The sequence below is a fragment of the Aspergillus versicolor genome (genome assembly GCF_001890125.1).
Source record: "Aspergillus versicolor CBS 583.65 unplaced genomic scaffold ASPVEscaffold_3, whole genome shotgun sequence".
Lineage (NCBI taxonomy): Eukaryota > Fungi > Ascomycota > Eurotiomycetes > Eurotiales > Aspergillaceae > Aspergillus > Aspergillus versicolor.
This window is the reverse complement of record NW_024467526.1, coordinates 2,379,747-2,403,632: the sequence shown is the minus strand read 5'-3', so window position 1 is coordinate 2,403,632 and position 23,886 is coordinate 2,379,747. Positions and strand designations below refer to the sequence as shown.

Sequence of the window (23,886 nt, the reverse complement as noted above, 5' to 3'; positions counted from 1 at the left end):
AAAAAAAAAAAAAAAAAAAAATAAGCAAGCGCTAAGGCTTTCCCTATATAAAAATTACTCATATCATCGCTCACAAAACAAACGAATTTGGGTATGAGGCCTGCTATAAGCAAGGAAAAAATGACGTATTACTCTTCAAAATTCCACTTCAAGACGATAAGCATCTTAGCTTGCAAGAACATGACGGATCTTCGCGTAAAGCTCCGTATCCAGGAAATTGTACTTTGGATCGGGTTCGCAGAATGGGTGGGTGAGGAGAGTTTGCGCTGTCGGGCGTTCGGATGTATCTCTGTTGAATGAAAATTGAATTAGTTAAAGATTCACTCAGAAAAGAAAATAGGTGATTGTCACATACACCGTGAAGCAGTCCCACATGAAAGCGAGCGCAGCCGGACTAACGTTCATTGACACGTCGTCTGGGATTGGAGGCGCTTGACTGAGGCTGCCAAGTTTGTAAATGGCGCCGATGGCTTCCTCCTTGCTCCAAGGTCGGCGACCAGCGAACATCTCGAGCACCACGCAGCCGAGGGACCAGATATCAACCTTTGCACTATAGCCTTGACCCTGCGATTGGATGACTTCGGGCGCCATCCAGAATACTGAACCTTGCATTGAATTCGAGGAATCGTTTCCGTAGATGTTGTTTGACTTCTTGGATATTCCAAAGTCGGAAATCTTACACGATCCGTCGAGGTCTAGGAGGATGTTATCTGCCTTGAGATCGCGATGGAGGATTCCTGAATTGTGAAGGTAGGATAGCCCTTCCAAACATTGGCGTGTAAGAGACTTGACCACGCTCTCCTCAAATTTGCCGTGCTTCCGGAGACAACTGCCGATGGAACCACCAGAAATATATTCAAGATAGATGGAAATCGACAGCTCCCCGCGCTCACATCCAAGATACTGCACGATGTTAGGGTGCTCAAGGTGCTGCATCGTATCAATCTCCTGGTCCAAGGCAGAGACCATCTCCTTTATCCGATCTTTATCTTGCCCTGCCACTCTCGGGTTGATCTCCACTTGCTTGACGGCCAAAACTTCACCATTGTCGGCGTTCATGCCTAGATAAACTCTACCATATGTACCTTTACCAATGAGCTGACCGCGAATGATGCGGAAAGTAGGCTGTCTCTGTGGTTTCGAACTCGACGTCACGCTATTCTGGGGAATCGGGTCAAGCTGGCTGAGTCGACTGCCAGGTTTCGGGCTGATCTGCATGATCTTGGCTCCGAACATTTTGGTGCTCTTGCGACGGTGTACATCTCCAGTTCTTCTGTTCCCGCTAGAAGCTGCAACACTTCGTTGTCTAGTTGTTTGATTAGCGCCTTTAGCAACCTCTCGGATGGATTTCATTCGAGTGAGGCCACCGCCGCCGCCGCCACCACCACCACCAGATCGGTTAATATTCCGTCGCGCAACAAAACCATGATCCTGTGGTTTCATCGTTGGTTCAGCAGAACCCAGCACAGTGTCAGCCGGGTTGGAAGGAGGTTGTGTCCCGTAATAGGCGCCTTCGTGTTTATCTCTACGGTTGATTTCGTTGTCGGCTGCAACTCTGTTTGCGGGAGAGGAAGGCGGTGATGTCCCCTGCCCATCAAGGTAGGGCGCATCTAGATCAATATAAGGGAAGAAGTCGTCTAGGTTATTGATGACGCCTTCGACGGGTGGACGGCTGGCCCAAACATCGTCTCGTGCGAACGAATCCCTTCTGAATGGCACCTTTTCTTCCTCTGGAGAGGAAGTCATATTATGGAAGGGCGTGGCCGAGCTGCTTGGATCACCACTTGTATTTGCGAAGGTCTCGCGAGTAGCACTGGGGGATTTGAAACTGACGGACAATCCTGCTCGAGACTTGGTTTCAGTATTGACGGTAAGAGATGGTTTTCGTGGTCTTTGATGATCGCCTGGAGGCCCAGGTACCACTCCCTCGTCTTTGACAGGGGTCTTAGTGTTTGCCAGTGGAATCGCAAATAGACCATCATCCGAATCATTATCGGAATCATCGTCCTGGGCGGGCGAGCGTTGGAAGGATACTTCCGTCTCTTCAAAGTCGAATTCCGGTCCGACAGATTTCCTGTTCTGACTTACTGACCTGGATAATCCAGAGGAAGCCAGGGTATTGGTAGGTGAGGAACTAGCGTTTGTAAGTGGTGACGTCCCCTGGTTACCCTGATCAGTTGTTGAATCAGAGGCACTATGGGGGCCATCTATCGAGGTGCGTTAGCAAGCTAAACTTAACCCCAACAAGAAGAAAGCAACGAATGGGATAAAACAATTGCATGCAGAAATCGCATGGTGTCTTACCTGGAGTACTAGAGTTCACCGAATTGGGCGACGGTAGAGGGTTACCGACGGCACCGGTCATCATTCCCATATCTTTCATCATCTCTTTAATGCCAGGTGGTTGGTTGGATCGCTGGGCGCGCGGGCGTTCATTATCCCTCTTCCTCAGCGAATTTACCTTGCTGAGTGTATTTGACTCCTGCGGTGCGGAAGGCGGTTTCCGGAACGGTGTGAGACCATCAGACTTCTTGTCTTCGTAGGGTGATACACGTGGCTTGTCAAAGTTGATGACACCCTTACGACGATACCCAGTCTCGCTATTATAAGCGTCTGGCCTCGCCAAGGGCAGAGGCGCAGGCGGGGTACCGTAGTGCTTCTGCTTCCGTTCCTGCTCCCGCTTATAATCTTCTTGAAGTGTCCCATCTGTGTCCTCCCCAACTGGAGAAACTCCATTGTTCGATTGTGGATTGTCTCGGAGAGGTAGTTTACCGACCAATGCATTTTGCTGCTGCTGGGAGAAGGGTTTAAGTGGTGAGATCCTGCTAAGTGCTTCACCGTCCAGCGGTTTCCGAGGTACGGCGGACGTTGGTGATGCAGCAGGTTTTTCCGGGATAGAAACCCCAAGACCCGGACCGTTAGAGGAGGCATTCAGTCCAGGACGAAGGTGAGAGCCTTTCACAAACAACTTCAAAGAGCCAAATGGATCCGATTTTGTACGTTGGCTGTAAACTAAGAAGGAGTCGTTCAAAGGTTCATCATGTTCTGATTGTCCAGGTTCAGTCAGGAATATCTGCGCATCAGGCCAGTCCGTGATTCCGAGATTTTGGCAAATACAAGCGCGGAGCGTCTCAACAGAGTCAATATCGGTGGTCTCAATCAGTCGGTAATTCACACCGTCTGATGTTGCGAATATAAACCTTCTCCCTTTATGTGCCAGTTTTGATCGCATCGCCGACTTCTCATAGTCGGATAAAGTCGCAGATACAGGACGTTCATTTACGGACACATCGCTGCTATTATTGTGGTATTTAGAGTAGATGGGAGAACCAGGGATCGCATCGTCGGGGGATGGGTTATTGGGGTCATTGGATTTTGGTTTCCTCCAAAAGTTAAAGATCCCCATGCGATGATCCTTTGAATAAGAAGGATTATTGTGGCCACCTATCTGACGATTGGAATACTCCTGCGGCGAAGGGCGTGAACCATCGGGCTTAAAAGTTTCATAGTACCGACGCTCTCCACTAGGGGCTCGCGTATGTTTCGAGCTTACGTCGCCCATGGAAGGTGCATTTAATGAATATAGCGCAGCATGCTGTGTAGCCGGGCTTCCACTTTTAGGGCTGTTTTCGTGGGGCCGTTGAGGTGGAATTGCGAATAAGCCGTTATCACTGGACATGGAGGGACTTTTCCTCTGATGATCGGACCCGACATTGTTCAGGCGAGATAGCTCTGCCCTGTGCATCATCGGGCTACCCTCGGTCATGGCAATTTCTGCTGAAGCACTATCCTGACTAATAGAACCAGGAGTCGTGAAATTTCGCTGCTTGGTATAAGGGTTTCTCGACGCTTTGAGGTTCGGACTATTGGAAATAGTCGCTGAGTGGATGCTCGGAGAGACAGGCACCTGTGTGGCACTTGGGAAATTAGGCGAAAACTCAGCACCTTCATCCGGAGCACTACCTTGTCCATCTTCATCGCCATGAATATGACGAATCAATCTCCGCAAGCGCACTCCTTGATCCCTTTCACGGCCAAGGTCCCAGATTATGCCACTAGCTTCGCATTCTTTTTGGAGTTGAGGATAAACAACATTGTGCAATTTTCCGAGGTTCGGTGGTCGACCATTTTGCCCATGACCCAACTCCAGAAACTCGGCTCCTTCGAGTTCTAGAGTCTTGAATGTTTCTTGCCACTCATTGGAAAAGCCATTCTTCGCAAGCCATATCAACACCCGATCCAATGGCCATTGCACTGCCGCTTCACTGGCTGACATGCCACCAACAGTAGTATTACTGTTATTATGTCGGTGGCTAGAGGATTTGGCCAATTCATTCCCTTGGCTCGTGGTTTGAAGATTTGGTTGAGGGGAGTCTTGTGAGGGAGGGTTGTGGGACGAGGGGGTAGATGGAATAGTTCCTTCCGGATAGTTAGGGATGTTATGCACGCCATGTCCATATGATTGTTTAAGCGGAGGTCGTGGTCTGTCGCCCGGAATCATAGTACCGGGAGGATCATACGGTGGGAACGTTGGTACATCGAACGGTGGAATCCCGACGCCGGGACCGAATGTTCCAGCTGATGGGACGTAAGTGGCGGAGGTAGCGCTGTGATTTTGCATGGTAGGTTGGCGAGTAAAGGACGACTGGTTCGCATGGGTCATTGGGGGGGGCGGAGGTGGTGGAAGATATTGGTGTACTCCACGCCCAGACCAACTCGGCCATCCCATATTATTTTGTGATTGAAGCTGGGGATTAGTGAGCTTCGAAGGACCGTATGGCGCCCCGGGAGGAGGTCCAGGCGGCGGCGGAGGCACTACATTCTGGGGCTGTGCTGGAGTGTATCGAGGGGGCGGAGGTGGTAATGGCATAATATGAGCCTGAGATGGCTGGGACGCCGAAAGGGGCGGTCCTGGCATATACGGCTGCTGTCGCTGGCCGTCCATATTGCAAAATATCAGGTATCATCAATGCCGAAGATGTACGGTTGGCGATAAACGAAAAATCGATGAATCCAGGTTCCGTTCGTTATCAAGTTTTCTCCTGGGTCCTGGTGATAGTAAGGTAAAGGCCCGGTTTATATGCCCCGCTGAAAGTGCTCATTGCCTATAAAGCCTTTCGCGATTCCTCCAGTATCGTTGGGGTTGCGATCGAAGAAAACGTTCCGTAATAGACAACTATGCGAGTGCAGGAAAGTATAGGTTAAACTCCTCCTTGCCCGAACAATCCTTATAAACTAAGCGAGTGGCTTAATTAATGAAGATGCAGTATTGCAATGGGCCAGCTCATGGAGCCTGATTCAGTCCCGGACTCGAGGTCGCAGGCTGGAGAGACAAAGACTTTCGCTTCAGTTGCGGTCGGCGAGATCGGATCGTTGGCAGGAACCTTAGCCAGGATATGGGCAATCAAGCCTAGTGGTTTCTTGAGTCAAGTCAGAATCCGAGGATGTAAGCGCCGAAAGAAAGAAGCCGGGTTGCAGAGGGGGACTGCGCATACACAGGGCAACAAACGTACCTACCACACAACGTCCAACGCTGGAGAAAACTATGACAGCCCATCGGATTTCGGGCGCTTGGATAATTATCAATAAGCCACCCCACAAGGAATTAGGATAGGGCTGCTCGGGAAACTCGAGACGCCTGTTGAGGTCCAGCCCAACGTTTCATCACAGCCTCGTCGTTGTGTTGGCGGCTTAGCGCCATGCCTTCTTTCGATCACGTGGCTTTCGCGATAAGCAACAAGGCAACGGCCAAACGGTCAACCAACCTCTTCCTTCTTTCTCCACCGAGGGATCTTCCCCGACATCGTGCGTCAAAACTCAAAAAGGCTGACATATGATTGCCATTGCGTCTACTACTACTACGCGAAGTAAAGCCACTGTTGGTACACAACCCAATTGCCCTCGAGCTCTCCTCTACATTTCATACCGAGGCCAAAAGAACCGAGAGAAGGACATTCTGCCGTTTTCATTAACCCCACAATATCCTGGGTTTCACGCTAATGAAATGCTATCATTAGATGGTTAGACTAATCACTAGTATAATTGAGGCGAAGGTTATATCCACAAAGCCTTGGGTTATTGTTCCTATTTATTACCAGCCGCCGCCGCTTCAGCTGTTATCCGGAGCGAAGCAGGGGCATCTTCGCGAGGCATATGAACCTCAACCAACTGCTTAAATTAGCACTTCAATAATCGAATCGGGATGCCGTGAAACCCACCTGCAAAAATGGAGCCGAGCTGAACTGTTTATCGGCGAATAACTTCTTGAGTTCGTCCCTGGTCGTCACTTTGTAGCCCTTATATTTATCTTTCGCGCCAAATGCAACCGGCAAGCCCTTGATGTCCCAGGTCTGTATGTCATTGTAACTTTCATCCCAACCGTGGATAAACCGCTCGATGGTGTATCCTTCGTTGCAGATGACAAAACTATTTTTTCCACGTTAGCTTCATGGAAATATACCTGGGTCCGCTGAACTTACATAATTGGGTTAAGGTTATTCCTTATCATGGTGCTGACCTCCTGCAAAGTGAGTTGTAGGCTACCATCACCCACCCACAGCACTGTCCGGCGATTTCCTTGTTCCTTCGCGGCCAAAGCAGCACCTTGGCACGCGCCAACTGAGTAGCCGATACTGCCCCAAAGAACCTGACTGATGGCGGTAACCCCGGATGGGAAGCGAGTGTCCCAGATACCGAAGTTTGCAGTTCCGGTTTCAGTAATCACAATGTCGTTCTCTTGCAGCCACTGTCCCACCATGGGCCATAACCATGCATGGGTGATTTTCTGTTCGCTTGAACTTTTTTCGCTCTCTGGAAGCGTGTTTGATATATTTCGCACCGGGTTGGCCTTGACAGAGCCCAGTCCCTTAATGACTTTGCGTAGAACCCCTTTCATGTTAATATCTGGATATTCCGAGTATCTCACTCGTACAAAGGTGCTGTGAAAGTCGATGGTGTTCAACTGTCCAGTGCGATACGAGAATCCACCTGTGTTAAAGTCGGATTTTATGGCACCAATGCTGAGAATGAGATCCGAAGATTCGACTTGCTCACGAACGCCTGGGTTAGACCCGGTCCCAGCGTAAACACCACCATAGCATTTATGCGTTTCATTGACGGCACCCTTGCCCATAGGTGCCACAAACGTGGGTAGCCCCGATGCTTCGATTAAGTCGTGTACTTCCTCGAGAGCCCTATGGCGAATGGCGCAGGCGTCGACCAGAATGACCGGGTTCTTTGCCGCATGTAGATACTTGAGCACCACGTCAACTACGTAATCTTCCTTCTCCGGGTCGTTGGCGGGAAGCGAAAGGTCGATGGGGGTCTTAAGTCTTTCCCCTTCAAGTTTCTTCGTGACCATGTCCGTGGGAAGCGTGACATAAACAGGCCGGCTGCGAACCCAACATTCACGAATGGCGTTGTCAATGAGGGTAGCAGCATCGTGCGTATCATTTAGGCGCGCCGTAGCGGTAGATATCCCCTTGTTCATCGCCGAGAATACATTATAGTCTCCGTTACCCAGAGTGTGGTGCAGCAGCATTCCATCTTTCTGGGACCTTGTATGAGGCTGGCCGACAATGTGGACGATGGGAACAAATTCTGAGTAGGCACCTGCAATGGCATTGATAGCAGAGAGCTCACCAACACCGAATGTAGTGACCAGCGCCGCGATCCCATTTACTCGAGCATAACCATCCGCGGCGTACCCTATTGGCAAGAAGTCAGTACGTCCAGCCTTGTCGGCTGCTGCTTAATTGACCGATCATACCCGCATTTAGTTCATTGCAGTTTCCAACCCAGTGAAGCCCACACTTTGATATGTAATCGAGAGCCGTGAGATTGTAGTCCCCTATAACACAGTTAGCAAAAACAAAGCGGCTGGGTTTACGGGCTCAATTAGGTAGCTTTACCAGGGACGCCGTGCACCGACCGAACTCCGACTTCATGTAGCCGGCGAAAAAGGTATTCGCCGACATCAACTGGCTGGCGGAGCTCCCTCGTAGCGATGTCGGTCATGTTGAGGCCTTCAGAATCAAGACTAGGGATGGTGCAGTTCAGTGACAGAATTGTTTGTTATTTTGTCATTTGTGGCCAGCAGTGACTGCACAGCGGCAGTTCTTATCGCAACTGGAGCTCAACTTCTTGCCTGAGTAATACGTCATGAACACAATGTGATGTCATGCATCCAGACCGCTTTAAGTGTCTCCCCATTTTTACAAACTGTTGATGGCATATTGCACCACTTGTATAGCGTGGCGTGACAATGATCTGGCCAGACTGTCTGAGACCTATAGATTTGCAATACCACATGCTAAGGCCCTGGAAATCCCGAGAGCATGTCAAGCATTGAAGGACCGGTGAATCTTGGTCTTGGTTTGACGCTTCTCCCAGTCCCGCCCCGCTAAACCAGGACGGGAATAATTCAACCACGCACCACCAACTGCGATGATCGTCAAGAATTTCTGGGGAACCACACTTTTTGCGAGGAAGACTACGAGAACATACCCCTCCTGCAAATCGGACAGCCCTAAGTGAAAGGCGCCCTTATACCTTGTATCTTGGGATGGCCGACAGTGGAAAAAGAAAGATGCCGGAAAACCCCTCTGATCAGTCACACAAGAAAAGAAAGGTTTGCCTACTCTAGCCGGTTACTATCATTGTTTCTATTTTTTTCGCTGTCCGTTCGTTATTGTGGATTGTCTCTAAAGTATCATACAGGGGGGCAACAAATGGCAAAAGGCCCGGGCTCTAGCTCACACTCCACGATCAAGTGTTGAGACTGGTGACTGGGGAGTGTTTGTTACCTGCGAAATTGGAAGAGAGAACAAGTGTGCTGCGGAAATTTTGGACCTCCTCACCCAGGTAAGTATTCTACAGTGAAGATGAAAATATTTGGAGAAGGCAAATCCCTTCTCGCCAAATAGGCGAGCCTTGAGTCCTAATATGTCTGTCATTTTAGCACGTGGAAGGCCCTGAAAATGGCGGGGACGGAGCTGAATCTAACTCCGATGAAGATGATATTGAAGCCCAAATAAAGAAGGAAATCGAGGGCCTGAAACCAAATACGACGACAAAGTCATCATTATTTGAAACGGTCAAGTTTGACCTGCCTTGTAGTACGTGATGACACTCTTAACACCATCACTAGTACTAACTGAACCAGTCGTATTCGTACGATTTGATAAATCAATTGATCCTGAAAAGCTCGTGCATCAGATTTGTCTCGATGCACAATCCAAACCGGATCAAAAGCGCAGCCGCTATATTCAACGATTAATCCCTGCACGTTCCATTCGAAAGACCCTCAGCGTTGACGTGGAGGAATTTGCACGAGAGATTCTCAAACCTCACTTTCACTCTGGAGGTCCACCGAAGAAGGTTTGTTACGCCTACAATCTATCGGGCAACCTCGAAGTCGGGCTGCTAACAAACGCTCTAATCAAAGTACGCTATTCGACCTTCATTAAGAAGCAACAAGAAATTCAATAGGGACGTTATGATCAAAACTATCGCGGATGTTGTGGGCCCCGAACATCCGGTTGATTTGAAGAATTATGATTTGATAATTCTGGTTGATATAGTTCAGGTGAGACTTCTAGAACTCCCCACTCAGCCAAAAAAAACATCAAGCGCGGCTAACTAGTACACAGAACCTCATCAGTATGAGTGTTGCAGGGAGCGATTATGACAAGCTAAAGCGTTTCAACCTTGCGGAGCTTTACAGCCCAGATCCAGCGCCGCGAGAATCTTAGAAATCAAATTTTATCTGAACCTTCAAGTGCTCAGCCCAGGTACGATCACAGCTCGCTAGGCTCTACCTAGCCTGGCATCGGCTTCTAGAATTTCCATCCACATAATACCACCAAATGGTACCAAAGCGAATTTGCCTTTTATGCGCACCGGAGGAATATCCCAAACGCGACAAGGGCCCGTGCCTCAAGATTTGAAATGGGGTCAGGCATTAATTTTTCATGAGGATCATCGGCATTAACGCACGATGATAGGATTGCAGCTCATCATCGATGACACTTCTGGTTGAAACCCAAGAGAAATTCTGCTGGGTTTCTCCTTCCATAGGCTCGTGCGAAGTATAACAATAAAAGAAGATGGCGGGCCGAGACTCCACAGAATACGGGAGCCAGCGATGGAACACTAGATGCAGAAAGGAACCGCTCTGCGCCGCTCGGTTTTCTCCCTCGGCAAGGGACCCCTCTGATTGGACCGATCCAAATCCTCATGTCACACCTTTCTCAGACCGGGATGCTTAGGCGAATTTTCCATAGTTTTCAGAGATCGATGACAGTCCCGCTCTGAAGGGGCTCCCGTTGCTATCGGCCAATACTCACTTCACCGTCTTTCGCAATCATGAAGATCTCGAGTACATTTCCTTCTTCTAGATATTGGCTGCCGAGTTTGCGTAATTTGCCTTGAGCCTGGAAAATCGTGCTCGCTTACAAACGATGGAGACTGGCCAAAGACCTATAATCATCGCTGATGTTCGTATCTGCTGTTGTTCGAGAGCAAGGAGTCCCATCTATACTCGACTGATTGCCTAGCCGTGCTCTTAGATGTTGGCAGCCCTGCTGCAATGCGCTGATCCGCCTTATGCCCCCTGGTGAGCACTGCTCGTCTCGACTATGGGATGGGAGTATTTGACGACAACTTCCTCCTTGCATGGTCTGAAGACAACTCCTCGTCATTGCATAATGTCCTCTCTTCTACCAGCCCCATCCCATATAGAAAAAGAGGTCTCCGAGAAGCTCGTCTCCGTTCTCCAGCAACACTTCCTACCCCCTATCCATGTTGCCAGGGTCTATTCGCTAGCAGGCCATCTACATTCTCTCTACCTAGTCCGACTATCGAATGAGGCTCACCTGGTGTTAAAGTGCTCACCGAAACCAACAACATCGCTTCCACGGCGCGAGCATGTTTTGCTTGACACTGAAGCAAGACTTCTGTCTCTCCTGAATAAAAATTCCCTGCCATACATCCCACAACTACTTCATTACGATCCTCTAGGGGACTTGCTCGGACCATCCTTCTTGATTCGTCATCATATCCCTGGCACAACCCTGGACAACATAGATTCTCAGCTTACAAGCCAGGAGCGGAAAGCTATTGGTAAAAGCCTAGGGCTTCTGGCGAAACGAATCTCGCAAAACAACTCGGATTCATTTGGGAGCTTAGGACAGGTGGCTAAAGCGGCAGGGAGAAAGTCCTGGAGGGAAGCCTTTCTCGTACTCTTCGAGGGTGTTCTTCACGACGCGGAAGATGTCTTCATTAATCTTCCATATGGAGAAATCAGACATCAAGTTTGTCGGATATCGCCGGCGCTGGACGAGATTTTGATACCACGGCTGGTAGTAATCGACTTTGGTCAGCCGTCACAGGTGCTAGTGGACCCGGAGAGCAAGCGACTATGCGGGATTTCGGGCTTTGGTACAGCTGTATGGGGAGATGCTTACATGGCAAAAATCTTTGAGAATCCATCACCTCAGGTGGTGGATGGCTTTGGATCTTGTTATTCAAAAACCCAACCAGGGAGCGCTCGGCAGCTTCTGTACGTATGCTGTGGGCTGACCTAGAGACTTCATGTGCTAATGAATTCTCAATTTCAATCCAGGTACTCTTGCTATCGCTGTGTACACCGCATTGTCTTACAATACTACCGAAAGAATCGAGACACAGCTGCGGAGGCCGAAGCAAGGAGACAGTTGATGACGACTTTGGCGAAAATGGCGACGGTATGACCAGGGCGACTACGAAAAGTAGGCCACTTACCGCATAGTTTTCGGTTAAGTTTGTTGCATTTAGTTTGTTTATACATAGCATAGGCGTTTGGGGATATCACTGATAAAGATTCTGTGGCCTTCCTAGATGGTGGCGCTCTGCGGGTTTTAGTATATATATTCAGCTAATGAGAATTGTACCAAAAACGATGTTTCTCCGCACCTGCATTTAAAAATGCACAAGTATACGCATATTTCCTCGTTCTGCGCACACTATGTCACCACTCCCATACATTTGTAGACTTGGGTATAGGCTCGTCATCTGGCAGCCAAGGGCGGGGCGCTATAAAGCTGGCCGACCGTCATTCAGCATGTGGGGTTCCGCTCCGCAGCTCAAACAGACCTCCAGTCCGGCCATCTTTCGATCTCCCTCCTCTTCATCCCTTCTCATATCATTCCCAGCTATTGCCCTACGGTACGCAACTATAGGAAATGGCTCATTTCCTAAGGGGAAAGCAAGCCGGCATCCAAAATGACTTCTCCGGCAGTCTGTCTCCGGAGCTGTTCGATATTGATGATGTATGTGCCGGCCCGCGCAGGCACCAGCTTTTTTGCTTCTCGCGACGAGGACCTCTACTGACGGCCATTGTGTAGCTCGTGAGATGTGGAATTAATTCACAGACAAGCGCTCTCGCGTATGATCCGGTCCAGTCTCTTCTCGCAGTCGGTACCAGCGAGTCGCAGTTCGGCCATGGTCAGATCTACGTTTTTGGCCAAGGACGAGTTTCGGTCATCTTCTCGTTACCCCGGAAAGCGTCCGCGAAGTTTATACAATTCTGCGGCGGTAAGCTCGTCAGCGTTGACTCGAAAAGCGAAATCAGCATATTCTCCCTAGAAACGAGGCAGCTCCTGGTCTCATATGCTCCTCCAAGTCACGCCAGTGCGCTACTCACCGATCCCAGTATCGACTATGCATTCATCGGTTTGCAGAATGGTAAGGTGCCCTATGCTCAGTAAAGGATGTGGCTTTCTAATCATTTTTATAAGGTGATATTGTCGCCTACGATCTTGACCGCGAGAACATGACACCGTTTAGAATATCCAATTTATGGGCGCAGCGCAATCCGCGAGCGCGATTTTCTCCTGTCGTTAGCCTGTCTTTCTCCCCCCGTGATATTGGGAAGATTCTTATCGGATACCCGGACGGGGCGGTGACATTTTCGTTCAAACAGAACGTACCACAATATTACTTCGAATATGAAGTTCCGGCAGGCGCTTTGGGTGGAAACGGCGACATCCCAGTTAACAGCCCACGTAAACCGAAACTGACGAAAGCTTTATGGCATCCGAATGGCATAATCATGCTTACAGTTCATGATGACAATAGTTTGGTTTTCTGGGATACAAAGGATGGTCGCAAGTTATTAGCTAGGTCTATATCTGCGTCTAATGTTGACCAACCGGGTGCCCTTCCAGAACGGCCTTCTACAGCCGGATCGATTACCGGTATGAGGGATCCGATTACGGATGTTTCCTGGTGTGTGAAAGCGAATGGCGATGACAGTGGACTTTTGATCGCAGGCGGCAAACCCAAGGATGAGAGGAACAAAAACCTTACCTTCCTCGACTTGGGCGCGTCGCCCAACTACCAGACGTCCTCCTGGGCCATGATTACAGCCTACCTGGAGAGACCGAGTCCAACAACAGAGCTTCCAATTCCCCCGGGTGCTGAGGTGACCAGCATCTGTGTGATTCCTCGCAGTTCTCCGTACTATGGCGGCGCCCACGACCCAATAGCACTTCTTGCTCTTTTGTCATCGGGCGAATTGATTACACTGAGCTTCCCAAGTGGACATCCTATTCCACCTACCAACATGCTACCACCATCGGTGAATCTCGTTCATCCTTTTGTGAACAAGATCACTCTGACTCCAGTTGATCGTAGTGCCTGGCTTGGACTGAAGGAGCGACGATCCCAAGGGCCAAAATTCATCCTAGGTGGTGCGGAGGGAAGAAAACACCTAAAGCGCCTTGAGAGCCGCAACATCGTTACGGCGGCGCACGCAGATGGCACTGTGCGACTATGGGACATCGGCCATGACGATGAAATTGAGAGCCCCGAAACCATTCAGGTTGATTTGGCTCGAGCTGTGGGCCGTATAAACAACATTGATGTTACAGAGATGTCTCTTGGAGGCTCTAGTGGCGAACTATCAGTTGGTCTCAGGAGCGGCGAGGTTGCTATATTCCGAATGGGCAGTAACAAAAACTTTGGTCTAGAGGAGCCTCCCGGGGCCAACAATGGGCCAGGAAAGTTGACCAACATCATGCATAGAGTCGATCCTGGTCTAAAGCAGGGTCTTCTACCATTGACTCTCCTTAACATGCAACAAGGGCCAGTGACCGCGCTAAAGCATAGCCCGGTAGGGTTTGTTGCTGCCGGATTTGAAGCTGGCAGTATTGCAATTATCGACTTGCGTGGGCCAGCGATCATCCACACTGCGAATTTATCAGAGCTTGCCAAGCAGAACAAGCGAAGTAGTTTCCTCAAATCTCGTGGTTCTAGCGAAACTGTTCCCGAGGTGCCGACAAGTATTGAATTTGGTATTATGACTCTAGACGGTGAAGGTAAGCAGCGTACTTCGAAAGAGGCCAGCCCGGCACCATACTAATTGTGGCCTGTTAGACTATTCTAGCATTTGTTGCTTTGTGGGAACAAACAGAGGCAATTTGGCCACATTCAAGGTACTACCATCGAGCAGTGGTGCCTACGTGGCTTCATTCGCTGGCGCAGTTGCGTTGGAGGATAGAGTCGTCAGCATCATTCCTATCAACGCCGACGATGGTAGTTTAGCACTGGCTACAGGAGACGCATTTGGCGGCTTAAGAAACGGCCGTAGGGTCCATGGCGCGGTGGTCGCTGTGACCACTAATGGGTGCAGGGTCTTCAAACCCGCCACATCCAAGGGCGCACACCGGTCTTGGGATGATTACCTTTGTGATTCTGCATCCGTTGTGAACATTCCCGGTCGAGGATGCAGTCTAGTTGGACTGTTTGGAGACGGAAACGCTCGAGCATTCTCTATTCCTGGTCTCAAGGAGCTGGGGTGCACCAACATCAGTCATATGGCCGACCTATCTCGCCTCTCCCAGTCTTCTGTATCACCAAACGGCTGCGTCTTATTTTGGACCAGTCCATCTGAAGTAGGGATATTCAGCGTTTGGGGTGCTGGAGTCGAATTGTATGTTGACTCCGTGAAATTAACTGAAGCGCAAAGGCACTAACTCAAACCAACAGACGCCGATCAGAAGACCAACTATACAACCCCCAGCTGGCACCCCCTCCCCGACCTACAATATCTAATATACAGTGGATCTCTGGTACTCAGTATATTTCACCGGCTGACATGGATATTCTTAGTTCGTTCCCCCACTGTTCTCCGCTTTCGTAACATCTTCATCGCTCACAAACTAACTCTCCTTATAGTCGGAGGACCCGATCGCCCGCCATCAAAGCGAATGGTAGAACAAATGCGACTAGAAGAGCAAGAACGCCAAAAAGCCGCCAGAGAAGGAAGAACGCCCACAGGGCCGGCGCGCCAGAACACCGACGAGGAAGGATACTTCGCCTACATGCAACGCCAAATGACGGAGCGTACCCAGAATATTTCATTCGCCAACGATAACATGGATAGGCTAGAGGAGACGAGCAGTGGCTGGGCCAGGGACGTCAACAAATACGTCCAGAACCAGAAGAAGAAAGCGGTTCTAGGTGGTAAGTATCTCCCAGCTCAACGCTCAATGTTTTTTTTTTTTTTTTTTTTTTTAAGATCGCTTTGCTAATCACCTCGCAGCTATCGGGTCAAAGTTCGGATTCTAGGCCAGAAATCTTTTTCCCCCCTCCTTCATTCAAGATATTATTGGCGTAGATGGGCGTTTGGGCGCTGGGCATGGATTTTGTGTGTTTGTGCTTTGCACCATCCGTAATAATATATAGTTATACCATGCAAATCCGGTAGATGTTTTCGGCTCACATTCTTCTACTTCTTTTACATACCAGCAGGCCTGAGCTAGCACGACGAACTGCCCAGGTACCAAACAACCGTCCACCTATCAAAAATGCAGCAAGTGGTCCCTCCCCAACCTAAAGGAAAGTTTCTTCACCGACCATATCGCACACACACACTCCACTCCACAAGTGACCAGGTCACAGAGTTGTTGCATTAGGTAGACGAGCTTCAACCCCACTCAACGTGACCCATGATTTGAAATCAGCGGTGACTGGAGAATTGCTATTTTTGTGACCTTATTGAGGCGTGTTTCTCAATTGTATTCAATCGGCGTATTGTATTGTCTTTTCATGGATAAAAGTAGGGGACTGTCTCCAGGTGTAATTCAAATGTGAATATTTCGGGACATTGAGAAGAGAAGGTTCTTATCCCGAAGACCATTCATGGACTACTGATTCACCGGCTATTTGTGGTGACTATCGAGCACCTGCTGCACTCTAGCATCCCCTGTCTGCCCTGGCTGCGGAGGACAGCGTAAATGGGCATTCATGCTCTGGAATCGTACGTATTCCGGGCATTTCTTACGGTGAAATTTGTCCTTGCGTCAGTCTCCTGGGAAACACAGCGAATATGTGGGTTCATGTCCGAGTTTATGCATGTTCTTTTCTCATGAAACTAGACCAAAAAGTAGATGGTGGCTTTCTGATGATCGGTAATATATAGGCGGATCGTAAAAACATTGCGACTAATCATAAAATCATGCAAAAGATGGAGATTATAGGGAAATACTAGGTCATCAACTCAAAAAGGCGTATGCTTCAATCTAATGAACCATGACTTCCTGCTGAGTGTGGTGTGCAGCCGGGTTGGCGTTGTCGTCCTTTGGCTCAGAGTCATCACCCATTTCAACGTCCTCATCAGCATCGCCGCCTTCTTCTTCGTCGATTTCGTCCTCGTCATCGTCGCTCTCATCTTCAATATCCTCACTCTCCCCGTCCGAAATTTCTTCTTCTTGGTTACCAGTGCCCTCCATTTCCTGGTCTTCGCCCTTTGGTGCTTCGGTATTCTCCGCAGTTTGCAACTCTTGTACAAGGGCAGCCTCGAGCTCTACCTCTTCTTGGCCATAAGCAGCACTGTCATCATCGAGGCCGTCCGCTTCGGGCTGGTCTGGCGGGTATTCAGCGGGAGCAGATTCCTCCGAGTCCCTAAACAACGTATGACAATTAGCGGCTGTAGCTTTCTTTCGGAGTAGAAATAGACTTACCATTTGATGGCGAACCGAGTCACTCTGGGCTTTTCGGCAAGAATATTGCGACGAATTCTCTCGATAATCGGCTTGGCGGGAGGGTCGGCGGTGAGCTCCTCGGAGTCGTATTCATTATTCACGTAGTAGCCGACACGCACAAACTCTCTCCCATCATAGCTGCAGGTGAGGAGGATCACGGTTACGCCAAGGATCTCCGAAGTAGGGATGCGCTTAAGGTCTGGCGCGTCGGCTTCAAAGATAAACTTGTTGACGCCGACGGGAATCGGACCGACGAGGAGGGAGTCGAGTTCTTGATCGTACTCAGACCTATAAGTATATTAGTAAATCGAGTTCGTTAGGCGACATTTTAAAAGATCCTACGAAGTAGCGGAGCCGACATAGGTGAGCTTCCATTCCAGATCTAGGGCATTGGATTAGCGAGGGTCGATTTCAAGTGTGGCGATAGTACCAGCTTACCTTTCTGCAGTTGCTCCAGGCATTCAAACGTGATTTCGAATTGGTACTTGGAGAGGAATTGGGCAGGGTTGTCGAGGACTTTAACCCCAAGGAGAGAAACAACGGACATGGTTATCTAGAAGTGGCGGTATTGGCGGTGTAATGCAGCAGTCGGGGAAGGGAGGGATTGAGGGTTATGGGAGGGGAATATGTAGGGAGGAACAATCAACACGAGGAAGAAAAGCGTTGTATGCAGTATTTAAGGGAGAACCGAGGGAGGGGAGGTTTCCATAGAGGGATGAGGGCAGCTGGCGAGTAATTAAACAACTAACTTCAGCAAGAGCGATCGACGACGCGCGCCGCGTGTGGACGCATAATTCTCGTGCTCACCGCCCTGGTCACGTGGTTTCTTTGAGCTGCAGCTTGTGCCCTGCGCATCACATCAGTGGACGATTCACCGCGCCCAAGCAGATCCTGCCTATCCCCATCACTCTCCAGGGAGTCGCCCCGATATTGTCGTTTGTGTTTTTATTCCGCTTAATATATCTCTCTAGGTCGGCTTTCCGTCTGTCTTTGTGTATTTCATCTTGTGGGTGCCCCTCACTTGAGCATGCGAGTCGGACCCTCTGACCCCGGTTGACAGGCTTCCCAGCATTTTTGTTTTCTAGTCGTTTATCAGAACCATACCGATTCTAATGGCTGAGGATGACGCCGAGAATGCCTTCTTTCAGGCCCAAGCCATGAATGTGGGCTCAATGGATTATAATAATGGTGATAAAGATCAGGATGAGAATGCCTCGGATTCGGACGACTACGATCCTTCTAGTACCCTCCAAGAACAGTATCCTGGGCCCTCGGAGGAACCCAACTCCGGCGAAAACACCTCCCCAGATACTCCCACTTCAGTTTCGCAGCCCCAACCCCAAACTTCCCTTGCCCAAGATACGGACCCTAGTCTGCAGACTGGCAGTGCCTACCCACCTCAGCCACCTTCACGACCCGAGTCTCAGACTTCGACGTCAGTACCGGCATCTGGTACCTCAGTTCAACCGAAAACCAGAACTATTGGTGGGTTTGTGGTTGAGGATGAGGATGAGGATGACACGGGGGATGCAGATTATGAGCCACCAGCTGTACTAGGTGTCGAGGACATGAATACTATACCTTCGCATCCCACTCCAGGAAATGCAAATGAAGCTACTTCTACCCCTGATGTATCATTTGGTGAAGCTGCGCACGAATCTGCCAGCGCGAAGAATGTTCCTAATAGTTCTCTTTCTGTTCCTCTCGCTTTTAAGAATGATGGGTCTATGAATACAGACCAGAATCTGTACAACTCACGTACTTCCTTGCAGCCTGAAACTGCGCAAGGTAGTGCAGCAGCCACTCCTACACCAGACTCTCCCTCTACCGCCAAAGGCCGCTTGCCCCATGATCGCGTCGGAATACTAGAAGACAGAATACAGGAAGACCCTCGAGGTGACATCCCTGCCTGGCTCGAGTTGATTAATGAACACAGGGGCCGCAATAGGATTGATAGTGCTCGAGATGTCTACGAAAGGTTTTTGCAGGTATTTCCTTTATCTGTAAGTCATACCATCTTCCTGAAACGCGGCAGCAAATACTGATGGACTTCAGGCCGAAGCATGGGTGGCGTACGCAACCATGGAATCCGAACTTAACGAGCTATTTCGTCTTGAACAAATTTTTAATAGGACGCTTCTTACTATTCCCGCGGTTCAACTGTGGACGGTCTACTTAGATTACGTGCGACGACGCAACCCTTTATCAACGGACACAACTGGGCAGGCCCGAAGAACTATCTCATCCGCATATGACCTTGCGCTTCAGCATATCGGTATGGACAAAGACTCTGGATCTATCTGGTCCGACTATATTCAGTTCATCCGTTCCGGACCAGGTAGCGTCGGAGGTTCTGGATGGCAGGATCAGCAGAAAATGGATCTCCTCCGCAAGGGCTACCAGAAAGCTATCTGTGTTCCAATGCAGGTGGTAAACACACTATGGAAAGAATACGATCAATTTGAGATGGGCCTTAATAAACTTACGGTAATTTGAATCGCCCCACCCCTTCCTAAGAAATTGCACTAATTCTCTGCTTTCTGCTCTTCAGGGACGGAAGTTCTTGCAAGAACAGTCACCTTCGTATATGACCGCACGCAGCTCCTATACAGAGTTGCAAAACTTCACACGAGACTTGGTCCGGACAACATTCCCCAGGTTACCTCCTGTCCCTGGTTCGGATGGCGACGTCGAGTTTTTGCAACAAATTGAGATATGGAAACGCTGGATTAGCTGGGAGAAAGGAGATCCTCTGGTTTTGAAGGAAGATGACCTAGCTGCATTCAAAACTCGCGTGATCTACGTCTACAAGCAGGCTCTTATGGCGCTTAGGTTTCTTCCAGAAATTTGGTTCGAGGCAGCTGATTTCTGTTTCCTCAACGACATGGAAACAGAAGGAAATGAGTTTCTGAAAAACGGAATCGATGCTAACCCTGAGAGTTGCTTGCTTGCATTTAAACGTGCCGATCGGCTTGAAATCACTTCGGAATCTGAACAAGATCCCATCAAACGAGGCACTAAGGTCAGGGAGCCGTATGACAGACTTCTTGATTCGCTTTACGATTTGATTACCAAAGCACGCACGCGAGAAACGCAAGATGTTGCTCGCCTCGAGGAAACATTTAAATCGAATCCCGATACACAGCCAGTGAGAAATGATGACGACGACGATGATGACGCTCAGAGCGAAACAAAGGCTAAAGAATCCGTCAAAAATGCCCAAATCGAGGCGGTTCGGCATGCACATTCTATACAGATTGGTATATTATCTAAAACTGTTTCCTTCGCGTGGATAGCTCTTATGCGTGCCATGCGTCGCATCCAGGGCAAAGGCAAGCCCGGGGAAATTCCTGGATCCCGGCAAGTCTTTGCAGACGCTCGAAAGAAGGGACGCATCACTAGCGATGTCTATATTGCGAGCGCTCTCATCGAATACCATTGCTACAAGGACCCAGCTGCCACCAAGATCTTCGAGCGGGGGGCTAAACTATTTCCTGAAGATGAGAATTTCGCTCTCGAGTATTTAAAGCATCTAATCGATATCAATGATGTCATTAGTAAGTTTCTACTCCTGCTTTAGAATTCGACGACAATAGAGTACTAACTAGTTTCTTCCAGATGCCCGAGCAGTGTTCGAGATGACAGTGAGAAAGCTTGCGTCAAATCCTGATAACGTACATAAGACCAAACCCATATTTGCATTCCTTCACGAATACGAGTCAAGATATGGCGATTTGGTTCAAGTCATAAATCTCGAGACTCGTATGCGCGAACTATTCCCAGATGATCCAACATTGGATCAATTTGCGCACCGATTTGCCACTCCTAACTTCGATCCTACGACTTTCCGACCCATCATCTCTCCTTCCCAAACAAGACCGAGGACAGGATATCCTGGGGCGCAAGTGACGTCCCGCCACGGCACTCCTACATCAAGACCTCAGGATCATTCAGTCACTCATTCACCCAAGAGACCGCTAGAGGATTTCGATGATGATATTTCGCGGCCTCGCAAATTCGTTCGGGGCGAGTCGCCGCTCAAAACAACCCAGAGACGACAATTGGATCAGCAAAAGCGAACGCAGCCGACTCTTCAAGTTCCAACAAGTGGGTCCCAATACCGATCTCAGGGCTCGCCCGCTCCATTACCTCGCGATATTGTATATCTACTCAGTGTTATTCCCGCGGCTTCAACCTATACCGCTGGCCGCTTCTCAGCAGACAAGATGGTCGAACTTATCCGCCGACTAGACATGCCAGCTTCTATCTCGCAAATACCTTTACCCCAATCTGCGCGTGGCCTCGGGACAGGGCAAACGACTATAGGAGGGCAACCATTCTCCGGTATGGCTCTCTTTTTCCACGATCTCTTCAAATTTCACAGGTCGACTAACTAGGATACACAGGGGCATACCGTTAGTTTACTGCAGCATTTATCGATATTATAAGCATATACGCATTTCATGAGGACCTATTTCCCCCTCTCTTACAATGATCCGACGGAATACAATTCAATTGGCGTGGTTTGATGTGTGTACTCGTCAATCGGCGGGAATGCTTTTTCTCATTTTTTTTTTTTTTTTGTTTATGGGTAACTTGGCGTTTCTTCTCGCTTTGCGGGCGCTTTCAGGGGGGACCTCTGATCAGAATACTCCTTTTGGGTCTGTTCATCATACTAGCTACGAGTTGTACAGAATTGGGAACCTGAGATACCAAGAAAAGATAGATATCAAATCGATGGATCTAATTAATATTCTCCCCACGTAAGCCTGGCTCATAGACCCGGCTCTGCTGTGCTTTCCGCGCGCGATGCGGCTGAACACAGATTTCGATTGTTGGCTCGAGACACACTCAGACGCACAGCCTCTCTGGTAGGGATGTTTGGTTACGCCTGCAAACGAACTACCCTGCTGCCTGTTGAAGCCTCGGAATTTCCAGAGGCATTAGCCAACTCAAGCCCAGTTCGATGCGCCTCCAACCTCGGACTTCTGCTCCACTTGAACGGATTCCTGTTTCCATGGTTCAGCGACGGCCTTCACTTCATTATTGATATCTGTATTCCCTTCTGGCGGCTAGGGGCCATTCATTGCCTAGGGATTGGGAATTGCGATGTCCAAGGAAATAACCAAGAATTTGATGACAGCCCTTTAAGTTTAGTTCATTCACCTCGCTTTTCTTCTCTTCTCCTCGGCAATACATTGAAAGTATCAGTCCACAACAGTAACTCACGTCGCCATTTTCCGTGAATAGATAATTCGCATATTTCTGTCACTCCGCAGTAACATCTCCCCTCATACCTACGCTCTTATTCCTAAGGTCTTCCCCAAAATTCACTTTTTCAGCCTTGCTAAATTTTTTTTATGGACAGAGTTTTAGGGATGCTGTGTTTGGTCGAAAGGTCGACCATTTTTAGGATCCCGGTTTGAACAAGGCGCCTTCACCAGTAAAATTAGCCCTAAAAAGCCCAGTTAGCATCTTGGCAGTTGGCACCCGTCTGAGTCCTGATCAAGGCTCACAGCCCAACGTGCGCTTCAACCTCGTTTGACCTACGCGGTCGCTAAAGTCCACGGAAATTCGTATTCCAGGCGTAGGCCATCATTATATGCAAGATCCGTTTGGCACTTATCTTTATTGTCAATCCCCGTACCTACCCGAGCCGCGGCATCCGCCCGAGCGAACGTCCATAGACCTCGATACCCACGAATCCGCTGCAATCCTTTACGATTCTCCCGACGATATGCCTAAGCCCAGTTATGGTGCTTGACCTAGAATGAGATGGCGCTCGAGCGAGACTCTGCATGAAATGTCTTGGGTGTATAGGGTCCTCCTAGACCGCAGACTTTCTTTCCTACGCGCAGACCCAACCCCCAGCATGTCACAGAGGCTGGCAGCTGCGGCTGGAGGAAATTGTACAGAGGCCAGGTTGTTTGTGCGAACAAACAGCTGACCCAGCAGAATTTGGTTCAAACGCAAAGAATTGTGCGTCAAGCTTGCGCTGGCCGTTATTGCAACGGGTGGAACGGATATGTGCTGTTTAGCATGACCGCTCTCTGCTCTTGGAGAGTGTTGCTACTTGGGTACCGCGGATGGAGAATTTATGAATATTCTCTTTTTTTTTTTTCGGTCCCACCCCGACGGAGCTCTAGTTGGGCTCTATATTCCACTCCCTAAATATAGTCTTGAGACTGTCGTGTTTTAGGTCGAGTTAGATCCATGTTATCGGTTTTTTGACGCCGGTTAAGAGAGGCCTCTTCCTCGGCCAACACAAAGGAATCCTCCTAGCTTGCATGGTTTCCTCAATGATTTTCCGTAACCAATCAGTGCGTCCCTCGTCTGGCGATATCCCACTGGTTCTGCCGGTAGATATTATCAGCGTCTTTTGGGATTATCCTTGGTAGAACGATATTGTTGCGCTTGAAGAGTGACTTTATCCACAGCTCTTTTTGAAAACACCCAACTGGTGGATATGTATTCGTCCTCACCTGTTTGCGTTTTTTTATTTGAAACTGGAGTTAGAAAAGATTGGAAGTGTCCAATCTAGCATCTTGAGATTGGCCACTACAGCAATTAAAAGTCTCGTCTTCGCGACCCAAGTATCAACACCAAGTGTCCAAGTCCCAAGGCATTTCGCAGATTGTTGTCTTTCATCCTTGTTCCTCCCCCAATCCCTTCTTCGAGGCCAGTCTCAACTCTGGGAGTCCAACCACATTCCGCAAGGCAGTCGGCAGTTACCATAGTGTTCTCGTAATCGAAACCCGCAGATGAGGGTATATTGAGATCCAAAAAAGGAACCCCGTCGACTGACGGAGTCCATTGTAGCCGTGGACGACGCGCAGAGTAACGAGCGCATTTCTCGCGCATC

The 23,886-nt window shown here is 49.2% G+C and overlaps 7 protein-coding genes across 7 annotated transcripts; 4 read left to right on the top strand and 3 right to left on the bottom strand.

Annotated features, from left to right (window-relative positions):
- Positions 1 to 324: 324 nt before the first annotated feature.
- bck1 (putative MAP kinase kinase kinase (Bck1)) lies at positions 325 to 4,945 on the bottom strand (the record flags this gene model as incomplete). Its single annotated transcript, XM_040806473.1, has 2 exons — positions 325 to 2,207; positions 2,305 to 4,945. The coding sequence occupies 2 exons, from the start codon at positions 4,943 to 4,945 to the stop codon at positions 325 to 327; spliced, it is 4,524 nt and encodes a 1,507-aa protein (XP_040666239.1).
- A 1,139-nt stretch (positions 4,946 to 6,084) lies between these two features.
- On the bottom strand, positions 6,085 to 8,332 carry ASPVEDRAFT_189511 (alpha-keto acid decarboxylase family protein; the record flags this gene model as incomplete). The annotated part of the gene is made up of 5 exons (XM_040809047.1): positions 7,911 to 8,332; positions 7,769 to 7,849; positions 6,480 to 7,707; positions 6,219 to 6,426; positions 6,085 to 6,171 (listed from the first exon to the last, which is right to left on the bottom strand). Exons 1-5 carry the CDS (start codon positions 8,014 to 8,016, stop codon positions 6,085 to 6,087), a joined length of 1,710 nt encoding a protein of 569 aa, XP_040666238.1. The 5' UTR covers positions 8,017 to 8,332.
- A 255-nt stretch (positions 8,333 to 8,587) lies between these two features.
- On the top strand, positions 8,588 to 9,752 carry ASPVEDRAFT_51653 (THUMP domain-containing protein; the record flags this gene model as incomplete). The annotated part of the gene is made up of 6 exons (XM_040814509.1): positions 8,588 to 8,629; positions 8,719 to 8,862; positions 8,960 to 9,116; positions 9,164 to 9,378; positions 9,446 to 9,586; positions 9,651 to 9,752. The coding sequence occupies 6 exons, from the start codon at positions 8,588 to 8,590 to the stop codon at positions 9,750 to 9,752; spliced, it is 801 nt and encodes a 266-aa protein (XP_040666237.1).
- Positions 9,753 to 10,706: 954 nt separating this feature from the next.
- ASPVEDRAFT_127034 (phosphotransferase family protein) lies at positions 10,707 to 11,750 on the top strand (the record flags this gene model as incomplete). Its single annotated transcript, XM_040806417.1, has 2 exons — positions 10,707 to 11,560; positions 11,624 to 11,750. 2 exons carry the CDS (start codon positions 10,707 to 10,709, stop codon positions 11,748 to 11,750), a joined length of 981 nt encoding a protein of 326 aa, XP_040666236.1.
- A 471-nt stretch (positions 11,751 to 12,221) lies between these two features.
- On the top strand, positions 12,222 to 15,609 carry ASPVEDRAFT_128464 (putative SNARE-dependent exocytosis protein (Sro7); the record flags this gene model as incomplete). Its single annotated transcript, XM_040806554.1, has 7 exons — positions 12,222 to 12,308; positions 12,384 to 12,723; positions 12,777 to 14,357; positions 14,416 to 14,971; positions 15,028 to 15,149; positions 15,217 to 15,504; positions 15,584 to 15,609. The coding sequence occupies 7 exons, from the start codon at positions 12,222 to 12,224 to the stop codon at positions 15,607 to 15,609; spliced, it is 3,000 nt and encodes a 999-aa protein (XP_040666235.1).
- A 953-nt stretch (positions 15,610 to 16,562) lies between these two features.
- asf1 (nucleosome assembly factor ASF1) lies at positions 16,563 to 17,571 on the bottom strand (the record flags this gene model as incomplete). The annotated part of the gene is made up of 4 exons (XM_040806465.1): positions 16,563 to 16,944; positions 17,004 to 17,312; positions 17,367 to 17,406; positions 17,463 to 17,571. 4 exons carry the CDS (start codon positions 17,569 to 17,571, stop codon positions 16,563 to 16,565), a joined length of 840 nt encoding a protein of 279 aa, XP_040666234.1.
- A 337-nt stretch (positions 17,572 to 17,908) lies between these two features.
- Positions 17,909 to 21,607, top strand: rna14 (cleavage polyadenylation factor subunit RNA14). Its single transcript, XM_040812032.1, has 6 exons — positions 17,909 to 18,030; positions 18,085 to 19,027; positions 19,080 to 19,511; positions 19,576 to 20,581; positions 20,643 to 21,368; positions 21,431 to 21,607. The coding sequence occupies exons 2-6, from the start codon at positions 18,137 to 18,139 to the stop codon at positions 21,442 to 21,444; spliced, it is 3,069 nt and encodes a 1,022-aa protein (XP_040666233.1). The 5' UTR covers positions 17,909 to 18,030; positions 18,085 to 18,136; the 3' UTR covers positions 21,445 to 21,607.
- The last annotated feature ends 2,279 nt before the right edge of the window (positions 21,608 to 23,886 follow it).